Genomic DNA, 14,808 nt, shown 5'->3' with positions numbered 1-14,808 from the left:
GACCATGGTGGAATACAGTATGGGCAGGGACGGAGATAGATCCCGCGAGGATGGGAACAAATTGTCACTGCTAGCTGTGCATACAGTGGTATTCTATAAGAAATGAGCATAAATACCTTAGCATGTACATACAAGAAGACATATACTTGGGCAGAGCATGAGCGGGGCCAAATTTTATGCAAATGACTTACAAAATACTGTAAGCTACATCATGACCTGACCCATGTAGTTGTGCCTACTTATGACTGCCACGGACCTGACGCAAGTGGGCATGGCTACATGTAAACACATTTCTGCTGACTTACAATAGTATTCTATAACAGCATCTTGGTGCACAGATGTCATTGTGGAACTGATGTTCAACATGTGGCATTGACAAGCCTAACTGGAGGTGCCCAGTTGCAGAATTGAACTCCTAAGTTTATATAGCACAGGCCTGAATAAGGCAGTTAATGGTGAGTACAAAGGTAGAATTGTATGATACCTTTTTTTTTTTTTTCAATTTTACCCTATGGATTTCTTCTCTTTTGAATGTTGATCAAATTAATTTCTAAAAATCCTTGATATATGAGCTGTAACAGTAAGCAAACCTAGAGAGTTGTGACCAGTTTTAATGTCCATATGCATCTTTGGTAATCCAGCTGGCAGAAGATACAGAGAGAAGAATGGAAAAAGATAAAGCTGCTTTAAAGGAAGCTAAGGCAGAGCTGAATGAATCAAGACGTCAGTGCCAACAGCTGCAGATGGAAATTGAATCTCTTCAATCTATGGTAAGGTTGAGAAATCGTTGCCAGCTTATACAATTCTGAAGGGGTAATTTTCAAACTCCCTGTACAGATGCAAAGTCACCCTCTACCTAATTTTCAGTGGAAAGGGGCATGCAGTGGTGTAGTAAAGGAGTGGGGACCACCTCGGGCGCCAAGTCAGTGGAGGCGCTAGTACCTCTCCGCCCTGCCACACCATGCCACACTCGCACCATCCCTTCCCCCTCACCCTGTACCTCCCTATTATCTTCGCTAGTGTGAGCAACTTTTGCCTGTTGCTCACACCAGCCTGGTTCCCCTCTGAATCACGCGAGGAGCATGTTTGCAGAAGCCACTCATGCTGGAGAAGATTAAGAGGTATGTGGGGGGGAAGGAGAGCACAAGTGTGGAATGGGGGGTGGGAAGGAGCGGGGCAGGACACAGAGAGGGAGATGCAGGGGGCTGGGGGGCACCACCACCCCGGGCGTCTCCTACCCTTACTAGGCCACTGGGGCATATATAACTTTTGGTAGAAAACTATTTGCAGATACCAGGTATGTGTAGACTTTGCTTCTGCTTTTTGTACAAATAAAACTTCAATAGAAAATAACACATGTAAATTTAAAAATCCAATCTACACAATTATTTTTCTCTCCTGACCTAACAAAACCTCTCAAAACATTTCCATGCAATCCAGTTAAGAGCATACATGTTATGGAAGACTACAAAGGTGGATTGTAGATAAGAACATAAGCAGTGCCTCTACTGGGTCAGACCCGAGGTCTATCGTGCCCAGCAGTCCGCTCACGCGGCGGCCCAACAGGTCCAGGACCTGTGCAGTAGCCCTCTATCTATACCCCTCTATCCCTTTTTCCAGCAGGAAATTGTCCAATCCTTTCTTGAACTCCAGTACCGTACTCTGTCCTATTACGTCTTCTGGAAGCACATTCCAGGTGTCCACCACACGCTGGGTAAAGAAAAACTTCCTAGCATTCGTTCTGAATCTGTCTCCTTCCAACTTTTCCGAATGCCCTCTTGTTCTTTTATGTTTTGAAAGTTTGAAAAATCTGTCCCTCTCTACTCTCTCTATGCCCTTCATGATCTTGTAGGTCTCTATCATGTCTCCTCTGAGTCTCCTCTTTTCCAGGGAGAAGAGCCCCAGTCTCTCCAATCTTTCAGCGTATGAAAGGTTTTCCATGCCCTTAATCATTCGTGTCGCTCTCCTCTGGACCCTCTCAAGTATTGCCATATCCTTCTTAAGGTACGGTGACCAATACTGAACACAGTACTCCAGATGCGGGCGCACCATTGCCCGATACAACGGCAGTATGACTTCTCTCGTTCTGGTCGTAATACCCTTCTTAATAATACCCAACATTCTGTTTGCCTTCTTCGCGGCTGCTGCACATTGTGCTGTTGACTTCGTTGTTGTGTCCACCAGTACACCCAAATCTCTTTCAAGGCTACTTCTCTCTAACACTAATCCCCCCATTTGGTAGCTGAACATCGGGTTTTTTCTCCCTAAATGCATGACCTTGCATTTCCCCACATTGAAGTCATGACGGATTGATTGATTTTTATTTATTATTTATTGAGGACTTTCTATACCACCTTTAACTACATTTGTAGAGCAAAGTGGTTTACAATCTATAAAAATTGGTAAAAGAAACGAACTACCAATGTTAAATAGAACAGAATCTGTCATACTCAACTACATTCAATTAGACAAACACATAGGGCAAAACGAAAAGAATGGATTTCAGGTCTGGTTACAATCAAATTCCTCCGAGTTTTCCTTTCAGTCTGAAAATGCTTAGCCAAATAGCCAGGGGTTTTGAATTTTTTTCAACAAAGTATCAGACACCCAAATACTTTCCTGTTATCAAAACTAGAAAAAAAATCCCCCACACATATATGCCAACTGTCTAAAATTATGGGCTGTATTTTAGACCCACTAATCCTAGTCTAAGACAAACATCCCTTAAATGTTGATGTATATAAGAGAGTTCTTTAATACAAAACCCACAGTTCTTACGTACAATATTGCTTATATATATATGTTGTGGAGTATGCTGAATTTTAGACCAACAAATTTGATTTTTACAGGGAAAATGTTTGAAAAGTTCGCTGCATGCCATGGAGCAGCAGTACCAGATGCAACTACAGAATTTAACAGCCATCATTGAAGGTTTAGAGAAAGAACTTAAGGAAGTGAAGAAAGGAATCAACAAACAGCTTCAAGAGCATAAGACATTGCTTAACACCAAGATGAGACTAGAAGAGGAGATAGCAACCTATCGCAATCTGCTGGAGAAGGAAGAAAACAGGTAATATGTATTAAGAAATGCTAAAGGGAAAAAATGTTTTATTCATACTATGATATGAATGTTAAGTATCTACTCTAGCCTGTGAAACTATAATACTGTAAATTCATTACAATACTGAATAGAAAATTTTACCACAGCACATTTGTAAAAGTTTCATGTGAGTTCTAAAATATTCTTTGGATTAATTGAAAATGTTTTTAAAGATATTAGAACAATGGTGTATACAATAGAAACTGCAAAGTCCTATCTAGTCCAGTGTTTCCCAGCCTTTTCAAGCCAAGGCACTCCTGCATTCAGTGGGCCCCCGCCCCCCCTCCCCCCCGTGCCTTCCCGCTACTTCCGCACCCTCCCTACCCCCACCCCCGCTGCTTACGCCCTCCCTCCTCCCACCATACCTCTTTAAATCTTCACCAGCGCAAGCAGCTTTTCCGGCCTATTATTCCCACCATCATTGCCTTTCCCTCTGATGTCATTTCCTGGCCTTGCAACCCAGCAGTGATTTCAGAGAGGAGCAAGCAGCATACCAGCGAGGTTGCTCATGCTCATGAAGATTTAAAGTGGTACATGGGGGAGGGGAGAGAGCATGAGCCTGGTCTGGGGGGGGCAGAGAGATACCAGCATCTCCACCAAGATGGTGTCTGGGGTGGCACCCCACCCCCCTTTCTACATCACTGCCTGCATTAACAAATAAGTTGCATGGTACATCAAGCTGTATGGAGCAAGTAGTGCAGGCAATAAGAGTTGTCTGGTTTTAAAGTTTCAAATAGTTTAATCTTTGGTGATTTAGGGGTCCTTTTACTACAGCTTAGCATGCACTAATAGAATTAGCATGTGCTAAATGCTAAGAAACCGATAGATATCACATGGGCTTCCATTAACCCATGCTAAAATAAGTGCACTGTATTAAGAAATATTTGCCTAGGTGATCTTTGTGCTCAGCTGAACAGGACTTAATGATTTGAATTTAGACTTAATGATTTGAATTAGATTTAATGATTTGAATTTAGCTTCAACTAGGGTTACCATACTTCTGAGAAAACCCAGACATGTCCTCTTTTTAGAGGAATGTCCAGGTGGAAAGTTTTTTTGGGAGGGAGTTTATCTGGTTTATCCGGCTCTCCTGAATCCCCCACCTACCTCCTCCTCGGCCACTGTAATTCAATGTTCAGGCAGCCGGCAGCAGAAACGAGGTGAGCCTGCTGCTACTGGCCTGCTCCGGAAGCCACCTCTCTGCATGTCCCACCTACATGGAAAAAGGAAGTCACTGAAGAAAGGTGGCTTCTGGAGCAGGCCACCAACAGTAGGCTCACCTTGTTGCTGCTGTTGGCTGTCCGAAGATTAAATTACAGTGGCCGGGAAGGTGGTAAATGGGGGAGTCAGGAGCTAGATAAATAGGTTGTGAGGGGAAGCTGCATTAGAAGACAGAGGAGGGAGGGCTGAAGAATCAATTTCAGGAGAGGTCTATCAGCAATTCCAGTCCTTCAGACAGGACCAACTGACAACCCTAAACTAGGACTTGGCCCTTATCACTCAGATGGAGTCCAACCACCAGTGTTGAATGTGCCCATTGACATCATCTTTGGTATGCTGTACTGGTGTCATACTGTGTACTTTCATCCACTGATTGTTCATCCTGGTTTGTATCAGGTTTGTCTGTTGATCATTGCTCCTGGTTTGCTTCTCTATTTGACCACAAATATCCTGGGGGTAAGCAGCATAAAAAGAGATTAGGTTCTTACCTTGCTAATATCTTTTCTAGTAGATAGGTATGTCATACTGGACAGTAGGATACTTTCCCCATGCTTGTGAACTATGCAGAAGGAATCCATTCCAGGTTTTCAATTCCTCCTCCTACTTCTCCAGAGGGTTCTGCTGCCCTCTTCAGTTTGTACCAAAGCAGATGATAACACTATATAGGAACACATAAGATCTTTTCTGCTTTGTTCTGTTTTGCGCCATTTTCAATCCGGACTTTCTACTCTTCGGCTGGTTACTTGGGAGCTCATTTTGATTATATAGCTGGTTCCTGAGGAAGGGAGATTTTCCCTCGAAACAGAGCCCCATTGGATGGGTTTATTCCATGCTGGCTATTTTCATTTCTGACTTCCACGGAGAAGCTAAGTACTTTACAACTTTTGACTTGCTCGTGATTGTGCCAGGCCAGCTGAATTTGGATGTTCTGTACCCTCGGACGGAGGGCAGAGACAGCTGAACTAATTCTTTTTATTCTTGTTATTATTTATTGATAACTATTTTACTTGTTCACTATTAGCACCTGTTGTGCACTAGTTCAATCACATGGGCAGCCCAGGGTTGTTTCACAGATAATACTCTTCTGGGTGTATGACTGTGACAGTTGGAGCATTAGGGACGTGTTCCCACTGCTAGCTGTGAGACTGAGGGCTTCCCATTCACAATTAATAATTTGTGGTAGGTTGTTTTGGTTCGACTGCCTCTGCCCTCCATCCCATTTTTTGGGTCAGGGGAGATGATCTGAAAGATCTGGAGAACTTTGAAAAAAAAAAAAAATTAGGAAATCCAAAATTGCTGCAGCAGCTGCATTTTGGCACCAAAAAACAACTCAAATATGCCTTAACTAAAAGTAACAAAAACTCTGAAAACAAGATTTAAATATGGGGACCCTAAAGGATGTAGCAAGAACCTTCAAAATTAGGTTTTACAGATACCATCCCCCCCACCCCCGATGGGCAGACTAGATGGGCCATTTGGCCTTTATCTGCCATCATTTTTCTATGTTTCTAGCCTTATTCACTATGACATGCTCTGAAGTTGCTGCAGCCTGCTAGATCTGGGAGAAGAATCCCTGCCTCAATCAGCCAGTCCTCCAACGCTGAGATCTTCAAGCTGCTAGTTGGACCAAAATCAGACTGATGCTCAACCCCTGCGGAATCACACATGCGAAGGGGAAAGATAAAATTGCAGCTGGCACTTGAAGAGCCCTGCTGAGCCCCCTGTGGATTCCTAACAGCTTCCACTCAAGCCCCTGTGATTCAGTAGGCGAGCTATGCTATTAGGGAAATGAACCCCGAGTTCCACAAAGTTTTCTGCAGGCTGGCCAGACAGGGATTTACCTTCCAGTTGCAGACCTATCTGCTTCTTCTCCACACAGGAATAGCTTTCCCCTGCACCGAGGGGCACCAATAATCACAAAAAAACGCAAAAGAAATACCAAAAAGAAATATACAGAGCAAATCAGACACCTACTGGCTCATGTTCAGAAGAAAAAACTGAAGGGTGCACCAGAGCTCTCTGGAAAAGGAGGAAGAGTAGAAAACCTGCAATGGATTCCTTCTGCATGGCTCGCGAGCATGGGGAGAATACCCTGCTGTCTTGAATGACACACCTATTGCACTAGAAAATTGTATTACTTCTGAGACACCAACAGGTGCTTTAAACCTGGATTGGCCACAGAATACTGGGCTTGATGGACTTTTTGTCTGACCTAGTATGGCAGTTCTTATTTTCTGAAGTAGAATTTCATAACCAACTGAAATTACACTTTTGCTTTCCTTTTAAATAACATTTGGCTGACTTATCCTTTAAGTATTAAGGTTTAAAAATGTCAAATGAGAATTTACTAGCCAAATAAATTAGTTTTTATTTGCTACTAGCTCTTCCTTTCTTAATTAGTGCAGTCACCTGCAAGTTTCATCTTATATCTGAAGATGAATTCCCTGCAGGCAGATGCCGTTAAATGCTTTGCTGAAATATCTACTATAAGGTTCCATTCAAAGAGAGAACAAAGGGTGGAGTTAGTGTATAGAAAAGTCTGTTCTCATGATCTTAGCAATCTAATTGCTGCCGGAGTTCTTAAGTTACTGATAGAAACTATCCATGTCGTATGCTTTTGCAGCCTTCACCTCAGGGTGAATCTCAGGATGTAACATCTACCATCCTTACTCCATGGCTACAAATGTGCTGACATATCAGTTACTACTACAAACTTTGTTCTTCCCAAAAGGTGTATCTGCAAAATAACAAAACTACTATCCACCTTCAAAATACATTTAGCCATATCAAAATTTAAATGAAATACATTCAACTGATGTACTCCGAAAGTATAAGTCCACCTATCATTCTCTCTGCAAGAAACTCCCTAACACTATATGTCCTGTCTGTCTGTCCAAATTAGATTGTAAGCTCTACTGAGAAGGGACCGCCTATTGCTTGTTAACTGTACAGTGCTGCGTATGCCTTTCAGTGCTACAGAAATAATAAATAGTGATAGTAGTAGTAGTAAGTGGTACCACAGAAAAATGTAGCTTGTGCTGGTTGTTTAATTAAAGGACAGTTTTCAAAGGGATTTCAAGGTTAATATGGATTTACCCATGGAAATTACACCTTGAATGGAGAAACTTTAACTTGTACTTCGGCGGAACGAGACCTAGGAGTAATCATCAGTGCAGACATGAAAACTGCCAATCAAGTGGAGAAGGCTTCATCTAAAGCAAGGCAGATGATGGGATGTATCAGTAGAAGCTTTGTCAGCAAGAAGCCTGAAGTCATAATGCCATTGTACAGAACCATGGTGAGACCTCATCTGGAATACTGTGTACAATTCTGGAGGCCACATTACCATAAAGATGTGCTTAGAATCGAATCGTTTCAACGGATGGCCACCAGGAGGATCTCGTGGCTAAAGGGTCTCTCGTACGAGGAGAGACTAAACAAACTACAGCTCTACACTCTAGAAGAACGTAGGGAGAGGGGAGACATGATTGAGACATTTAAATACATCACGGGATGTATCGAGGTGGAAGATGATATCTTCTTTCTCAGGGGACCCTCTGCCACTAGAGGGCATCCGCTCAAACTCAGAGGCGGGAAATTTCATAGCGACATCAGGAAGTATTTCTTCACAGAAAGAGTGGTTGACCGTTGGAATGAGCTTTCAGCGTTGGTGATCGAGGCCAGCAGCGTGCTGGACTTTAAGAATAAATGGGATACCTACGAGGGTCGAACTGGAATATCGGTCGCAAGGTATAGACTTAAGAGGATGGGTCAGTAGGGTGGGCAGACTTGATGGGCTATAGCCCTTTTCTGCCGTCATCTTCTATGTTTCTATGTTTAATGTTTGCCCCATGATATTGTTGTCATGAAAAAATAGGCTTGGTTAGGAGTAGAGGAGGGTCTGAGGCATGCACTGGTGATATATGCAAGAGCACTCTTCTAGCATCCATCCAGTGCAATACTGGCATGAATTAGAGATAAAAAAGAGACTGAGGACTCCATCCCTGCCATTTTTGAGGCAAAATGAGGTGATCTGAAAGATCTGGAGAACTTTGAAAAAAAAAAAATTGGGAAATCCAAGATTGCTGCAGCAGCAGCTGCATTTTGGCACTGTGAAATCCTGATGCCTGCTTCCTCATTTCCTCCACATACTTTGCGCTTGCAAAGTAAGCAAAGAAGAGTCTCCCTGAAGCACTGGTCTAATGACAACCCCCCTCTTTTACAAAACCACACTAGAGGCTTTTATCACTGGTGGGCATGATGAATGCTCTGTGCTACTCCAACAGTCATAGAGTTCCTATGAGCAGCGTAGAGCATTCAGCATACTGGCCAGTGCCAAAAACCTCTTGTGCAGTTTTATAAAAGGGGGGGGGTGAGTGGATTTTGAAAGCAAAAGTCTATGGGGAATTACATTGCATTACATTACATTACTGATTTCTATTCCGCCTCATCCTTGCAGTTCTGGGCGGATTACAAAAGAGACATCTGGACATTTCCAGGATGATTACAAAGAGACTTCTGGACTTTTCCAGAAGAGTTACAAGAAGAAGAACATTTCCAGAGGAGTTACAAGAAGAATGGTGTAGTATAGTTTAGGGAATGGGATATGGCAAGGAGGAATGGGCTATTCCAGTGGATATACAATTTGGGATGCTGTACAGATAGGATATAGTGCAGTTTCAGTATATATGCAGTTAGGGAAGCAGTTGACAAGCTTGGGCTTTGAGGGGAAGGGTAACTGGTGAAGAAGGGAGGATGGGGGAGTCACACTGAGGGGAATCCAGGTTGGAGTTATGACATCTGTATAAATTTTTTGAATAGATAGGCTTTGATTTCTTTGCGAAAAGATTTGAAATCGCTTGTTGTCATCAGCAGGTTGGAGATGGCATGGTCCAATTTTGCTGCTTGCGTTGCTAGCAGACTGTCAAACATCTTCTTACGCTGGGTACCTTTGAGTGGGGGGAAGGTAAATGGAGTCTTAGATCTTCTTTGTCTAGCGGCGAGATTTTGGTTCAGGCAGTTGTTTAGGTAATTGGGGGCTGAGCCATTTTTATTGCTTTGAATAATAGACAGTATAATTTGAATTCCTTTTCAAACTCCACTGCAGGCTCATGGTGTCCTCTTAATCAACTGGCACTGAAAAAACTTCAATATCTGGACATAGCAAAGACTGAAATAGCACAAATTTCAAATTTATGAGCAATAGCACAATAGTAAAATTTGGTGACTGTAGCAGGTAGTCACAGGTGAGCCTCTCCTGCCTGCTTAAGTTGCTTTGTATATTGGCTAGAGTGTGTTTACTGATGGCAGCCTACATCCTATTGGGTTCAAAATAAACAAAAAGCTGAGTGAGCCAGAGAGGAGGACCCAGGCCCATAAGCCACCATAATCACTACATTCATGGTGGAAAATGTGAGCCCACCATAAAACCCCAAACCCCTACTGTACTGCCATTTAGATAGCCTCTGCAGCTATAAGGGCTATTGGGGTTGTAGACAGGTGGGTATAGTGGGTTTTGGGGGGGGGGGGGATTACCATATCCTATAAGGGAGCTCTAGTGAGATGTTTATGCGGGACCCTTTTTGTGAAGTTCACAGCAGTGCCCTGTAAGGTGCCCCACTGCTCTGTTACCCTGTCTGGGTGGCCAATCCATCACAATGATGGCCCCTCCCACATCCAAATGGTCTTGTTCTGGGCGTTTGGGACTTGGACAAATTTTTGGTTGAAAATGTGGTATAAACGTACTGGCAGTCTGGACGATCAATGACCTGAACGACAAGATAGATGATTTTTGAAAAAAAATATTCTAAATGTATTTTTGGAGAATAGACATTTTTTCACTGCTGACTTTGGGCATATAGCGTCATACATCCAAATCAGACTTAGAGGTGTCTTTTGATTATGCCCTTCCACGTATATTGGTATTAGATCCCTAGTATGTATCGAGTTAGTATAAAAATTTGCATGAATTACCACCAAATTCTCCAACAAAAAAGATACACCTATCACTAGGAAAGCTATGTTATCTCCATGTTATACCTACACTGTAAACGCTGCAATTTAATCCACCCTGTGCCTACTAAGGGCTCCTTTTACAAAGCCACGCTAGCAGTTTAACAACGCGTAACAGTGCACGCTAAACCGCCAGCCGCTACCGCCTCTTCTTGAGCAGGCGGTAGTTTTTCGGCCAGCACGGGGGTTAGCGCATGATGAACAGTCGTGCGCGTTAAACCCACTAGCGCGGCTTTGTAAAAGGAGCCCTAAGTCTGTATGTTATGTCTTTACTGTAAATGTTGTAACCTAAACCCCCTTGTCTATACTGTAAATGCTGTAAAGTCTGTATTTCTCACAAAAGATTGTCCTACCCGTATTATGAATGTACTCCTGTAACCCGTTCTGGGCTCCTTTGGGAGGACGGGCTAAATAAATAAATGAATAAATAAATAAATTTTTAAAAAGTACTTGTACTGTAACTATGACAAATTGTAACCTGTTAACTGTGTATTATGTGTGTTAATCTGTAACTCATTCTGAGTTCTTTGGGAAGAATGGGGATAGAAAACGAATGAAATAAATAAATCTGTAGTTGATATAAGATGGTCCAAATAATATTTCCTCCTTGAAATTTGAATTTCTGATTTTTAATGTTTTATATGTAATCTGCGTGTGTTCAGTTTTTCATTGCTGTTACTGGGTTGCTTGTCACTTAGCTATTGAAACAAAATCTTCTCCTTTCTAGATTTTATGGTGCTAAGCCTGAAAATTACCCTACAAAAGATATCAGACCTACCACAAGTAAAACATTTTCTGTCTTACCTACAGGTGAGTGCCCTAATGTTCAGACTATAATAAGAAAGTCATATTTCAATTGCATAAGCATATCTCCAAAAAGAGTATATTTCTATAAATAGGACAGAAAAGAATGATCTAGAAAGTGATTTTTGTGTTAAAAATAAAACTGTTTTACTTAGAAACAGTGGGCCCAAGATTGAGACCAGGAGGCAGACCAGCTACTTCTTGTGATCTGCGGTGATCCCAGATATTCAGTGCCTGAGCTCTATCCAGCCATTGGCACTGAATATCCAGGTCAAGGTTTGCCACCACGGTCTTAGCTAGCCAAGCCAATATTCAGCAGATGATCTGCTAAGGCCTAGCAGTCAAAGATAGACCTGTCTTTCAGGCGGGTCTATCTATCTGCTAGCCTTAGCCAACCTGCCGCTGAATATTGGTGGTAACCAGCTATTATCACGTGATATAGCTGGTCACTGGCCAATCTGATGACCGGGATATTCAGCAGAAGATAGCTGTCTATCTCCTGCTGAATATCAGTGGCTAGCTGGCTATATGCTGTTTGGCCAGCCAGGAGCCATTCCTAGCCGGCCAAATAGCACTGAATATTGGCTGAAATATATGTAGAGAAAAAGAGAATACACCTTCCTACACAACTTTAGCATTGGGAGACAGGATTGATGTCCATTTGTTCCTCCCTCTGCACTACCATCTTGGAAAATGGTGGAGCCTGATTCAATGTGGTGCATACTGAAGAAGAGGAAGTTTTATTGAAGAGTGTGTGTATAAGACTTCCTTTTTTCTGTCTATGTGCTCAATAGTTATCTTACTTGGCTGACTGATTCCATTCAGTGTGTTCCAGGCTTCATCACATGGGATCAGGCATCACCATTTTCTACATTGGAAGTGTGGAGGCAGAGGCAAGAGGGTATCAGTCCTGTCTCCCATTATTTAAGTGCATGGGGAAGGACCAGGTATGTTTGTGGAAAGATTGTATTTCATTGTTGGCCGCTTTGGTTGAAAGTGGCATATAAATATTGTAAGTAAATGTCACTCTTGCCCAGTGGAGTACCAAGGAGGGGGCGGGGGGGATCCGCCCCGGGTGCAAGCCGCCCCGGGTGCAAGCCCTGAGGGGGTGCTCCTGGCCTTGAAGCCGTTGGCATCCGTTTCCCCCCCCGGCCCCCTGCACCGTTTGCGGTGGAGAAGCAGCTTGCAGCGGGATCGCGATGCCAGAGGAGGGGCAGGACTGCGGCGGAGGAAGCAGCGCCGAAGCAGCACAGGGATTGCTGGCATCGCGATCTCGCTGCAGGCTGCTTCTCTACCGTAGGTGGTGCGGGGAGGCCATGGGGATGAGCAGTCCTTCAGGGTTGGGGGGCGAGCGGTCCTTCGGGGTGGGTTGGGTCATCAGGCCTTCAGGGTGGGGCGGGCAGGCAGGCCTTCAAGGAGGGGGGATAGGCCTTCAAGTGGGGGGACAGGCAGGCAGGCCTTCAAGGGGGGGATATGCCTTCAAAGGGGGGGACAGGCAGGCAGGCTTTCAAGGGGGGGACAGGCCTTCAAGGGGGACAGACAGGCAGGCCTTCAAGGGGGGGATAGGCTTTCAAGGGGATCAGGCTGGCAGGCCTTCAAGGGGGACAGGCAGACAGGCCTTCAAGGGGGGGACAGGCCTTTGGGGGGTGCAGGCCTTCAAGGGGGGGACAGGCTTTCATAGGTGGGATGCAGACCTTTAAGGGGAGGACAGGCCTTCAGGGGAGGGAGGCTCTGGTGTAGAAGTACACGGAGGGAAGGGGGGGTTCAATGAGACGCGCATATGTCGGACTTTGGGTGGGAAGAAATAATGGGTCTGAAAATAGAGGAGAGGGAGAGAGATGATGGACCATGGTTTTTAGGGAGGGAAGGAACAGAAAGGGAGAGAAGTTGAACACAAGGGATGGTGTGGAGGGGGGGAATAGAGATACTGAATAGGAGGGTAGTTGGGAAAAGAAAGGGAGAGATGGTGGACCCTGGGGTGTGGGGAAGGAGGGAGAGATGCTGGATGAAAGGGTAGTTAAGAAAAGATGGATCTGTGGAGGGAGACAAAAAAAGGAAAGATGCCAGACCTCCTGGGGAGGGAAGGGAAACAGGGAGGATAGAGATGGCAGATGGATGGCTCTTGAACAAACTTGAAGGGATGAAGTTAGGATCCAAGGTGAACTGGATTAGAAACTGGTTGACGGACAGATGCCAGAGGGTGGTGGTTAATGGAAGTTGCTTGGAGGAAGGAAAAGTGAGTAGTGGAGTCCCTCAGGGTTCAGTGCTGGGGCCGATCCGGTTCAATATGTTTGTGAGTGACACTGCTGAAGGGTTAGATGGAAAGGTTTGCCTTTTTGCTGATGATACCAAGATTTGTAACAGAGTAGACACTAAGGAGGGATTGGAAAACATGAAAAAGGATCTACAAAAGTTAGAGGAATGGTCTAATATCTGGCAACTAATAATAATAATAACTTTATTCTTGTATACCGCAATACCATGGAAGTTCTATGCGGTTAACAGATGAAGAGACTGTATATTTACAGCGATGCTACATTTACAGCAAAGTTATTTTTACAGCAAAGTTATTGTTACAGCAAAGTTACATTTACAGTGAAGTTACATTTACTGCAAGTTACATACAGCGGTGTTACATACAGCGGTGTTACATACAGCGATGTTCGATATGGCAGAGCAGAGGCATTTAGTGTGAGGTGTAACGAAGACAGGATAATTAGTTAGATTGAGTGATCCGTTTTGTTAAGCCATATAGTGGCTAACAAGATTGGAGGAGTCGAAGAGTCTGGAGGTATGTCGAAATCAGAGAAGGAGGCAAGGAAGAAGGGGGGAGAAGTTAGAGGAATTTGTCACAAAGGTAGGTTTTGATTGACTTCCTGAACATTTGATAGGGGGGGGGGAATTGGAGATGAGGGCGGTAAGGCATTTGTTCCATTTGCCCGCTTGGAATGCTAGGGATCTATCGAGGAATTTCTTGTAGAGGCAGCCCTTCAGGGAAGGAAAAGAAAACAGGTAAGTGTTTCGTGTACGAGAGGGGCCTGCAATTTCAAGGTGCTCAGATAGGTAGATTGGTGAAGAGCCTGCTAAGGTTTTGAAGCAGAGGCAGGCGAATTTAAAGATGATCCTTGCCTCCACCGGCAGCCAGTGGAGTTTAGTGTAATAGGGGCTTACGTGATCATATTTTTTGAGGTCGAAGATGAGGCGAACGGCCGCATTTTGGACTATTCTTAAACGTTTGATGGTATTTTTGTAGAATCCCAGGTATATGATGTTACAATAGTTCAGTATGCTTAAGATTAGTGATTGGACCAGTAGACGAAAGGAGAGGTGGTCGAAGTGGCGTTTAATGGTGCGAAGTTTCCAGAGGGAGCAGAAGCATTTTTTGACCTGGGCACTGTTATGATCTTCGAAGGTCAAGCATCTGTCTAGGAGGACTCCAAGGATTTTTATGGTGGGGATGATTGGGTAGTCTAGGCCGTTCAATTTCAGGGAAGTGTTTGTTAATTTATGGGTAGGACTTGCCAGGAAAATTTTGGTTTTTTCAGTGTTCAATTTTAATTTGAATTATGAGGTCCATAGTTCTAACTTGGTGAGGACAGAAGAGGTGAGTTGTTCTGTCTCTTGTGTGAATGAAGTTAGGGGAATGATAATGGTGATGTCATCTGCGTATA

The 14,808-nt window shown here is 43.9% G+C and overlaps 1 protein-coding gene across 2 annotated transcripts in view; it reads left to right on the top strand.

Annotated features, from left to right (window-relative positions):
* The window catches only part of KRT222 (keratin 222), a 70,979-nt gene that overhangs the window by 37,650 nt on the left and 18,521 nt on the right, over positions 1-14,808 (top strand). For both annotated transcript variants that reach the window (XM_033918746.1, XM_033918745.1), the window contains 3 exons: positions 642-770; positions 2,850-3,070; positions 11,061-11,143. In XM_033918746.1, coding sequence (XP_033774637.1) covers positions 642-770; positions 2,850-3,070; positions 11,061-11,143 — 433 coding nt within the window. The remainder of the gene's footprint in view (positions 1-641; positions 771-2,849; positions 3,071-11,060; positions 11,144-14,808) is intronic.

The sequence above is a fragment of the Geotrypetes seraphini genome, chromosome 13, assembly GCF_902459505.1.
Source record: "Geotrypetes seraphini chromosome 13, aGeoSer1.1, whole genome shotgun sequence".
Lineage (NCBI taxonomy): Eukaryota > Metazoa > Chordata > Amphibia > Gymnophiona > Dermophiidae > Geotrypetes > Geotrypetes seraphini.
This window is presented reverse-complemented; position numbering and strand designations above follow the sequence as displayed.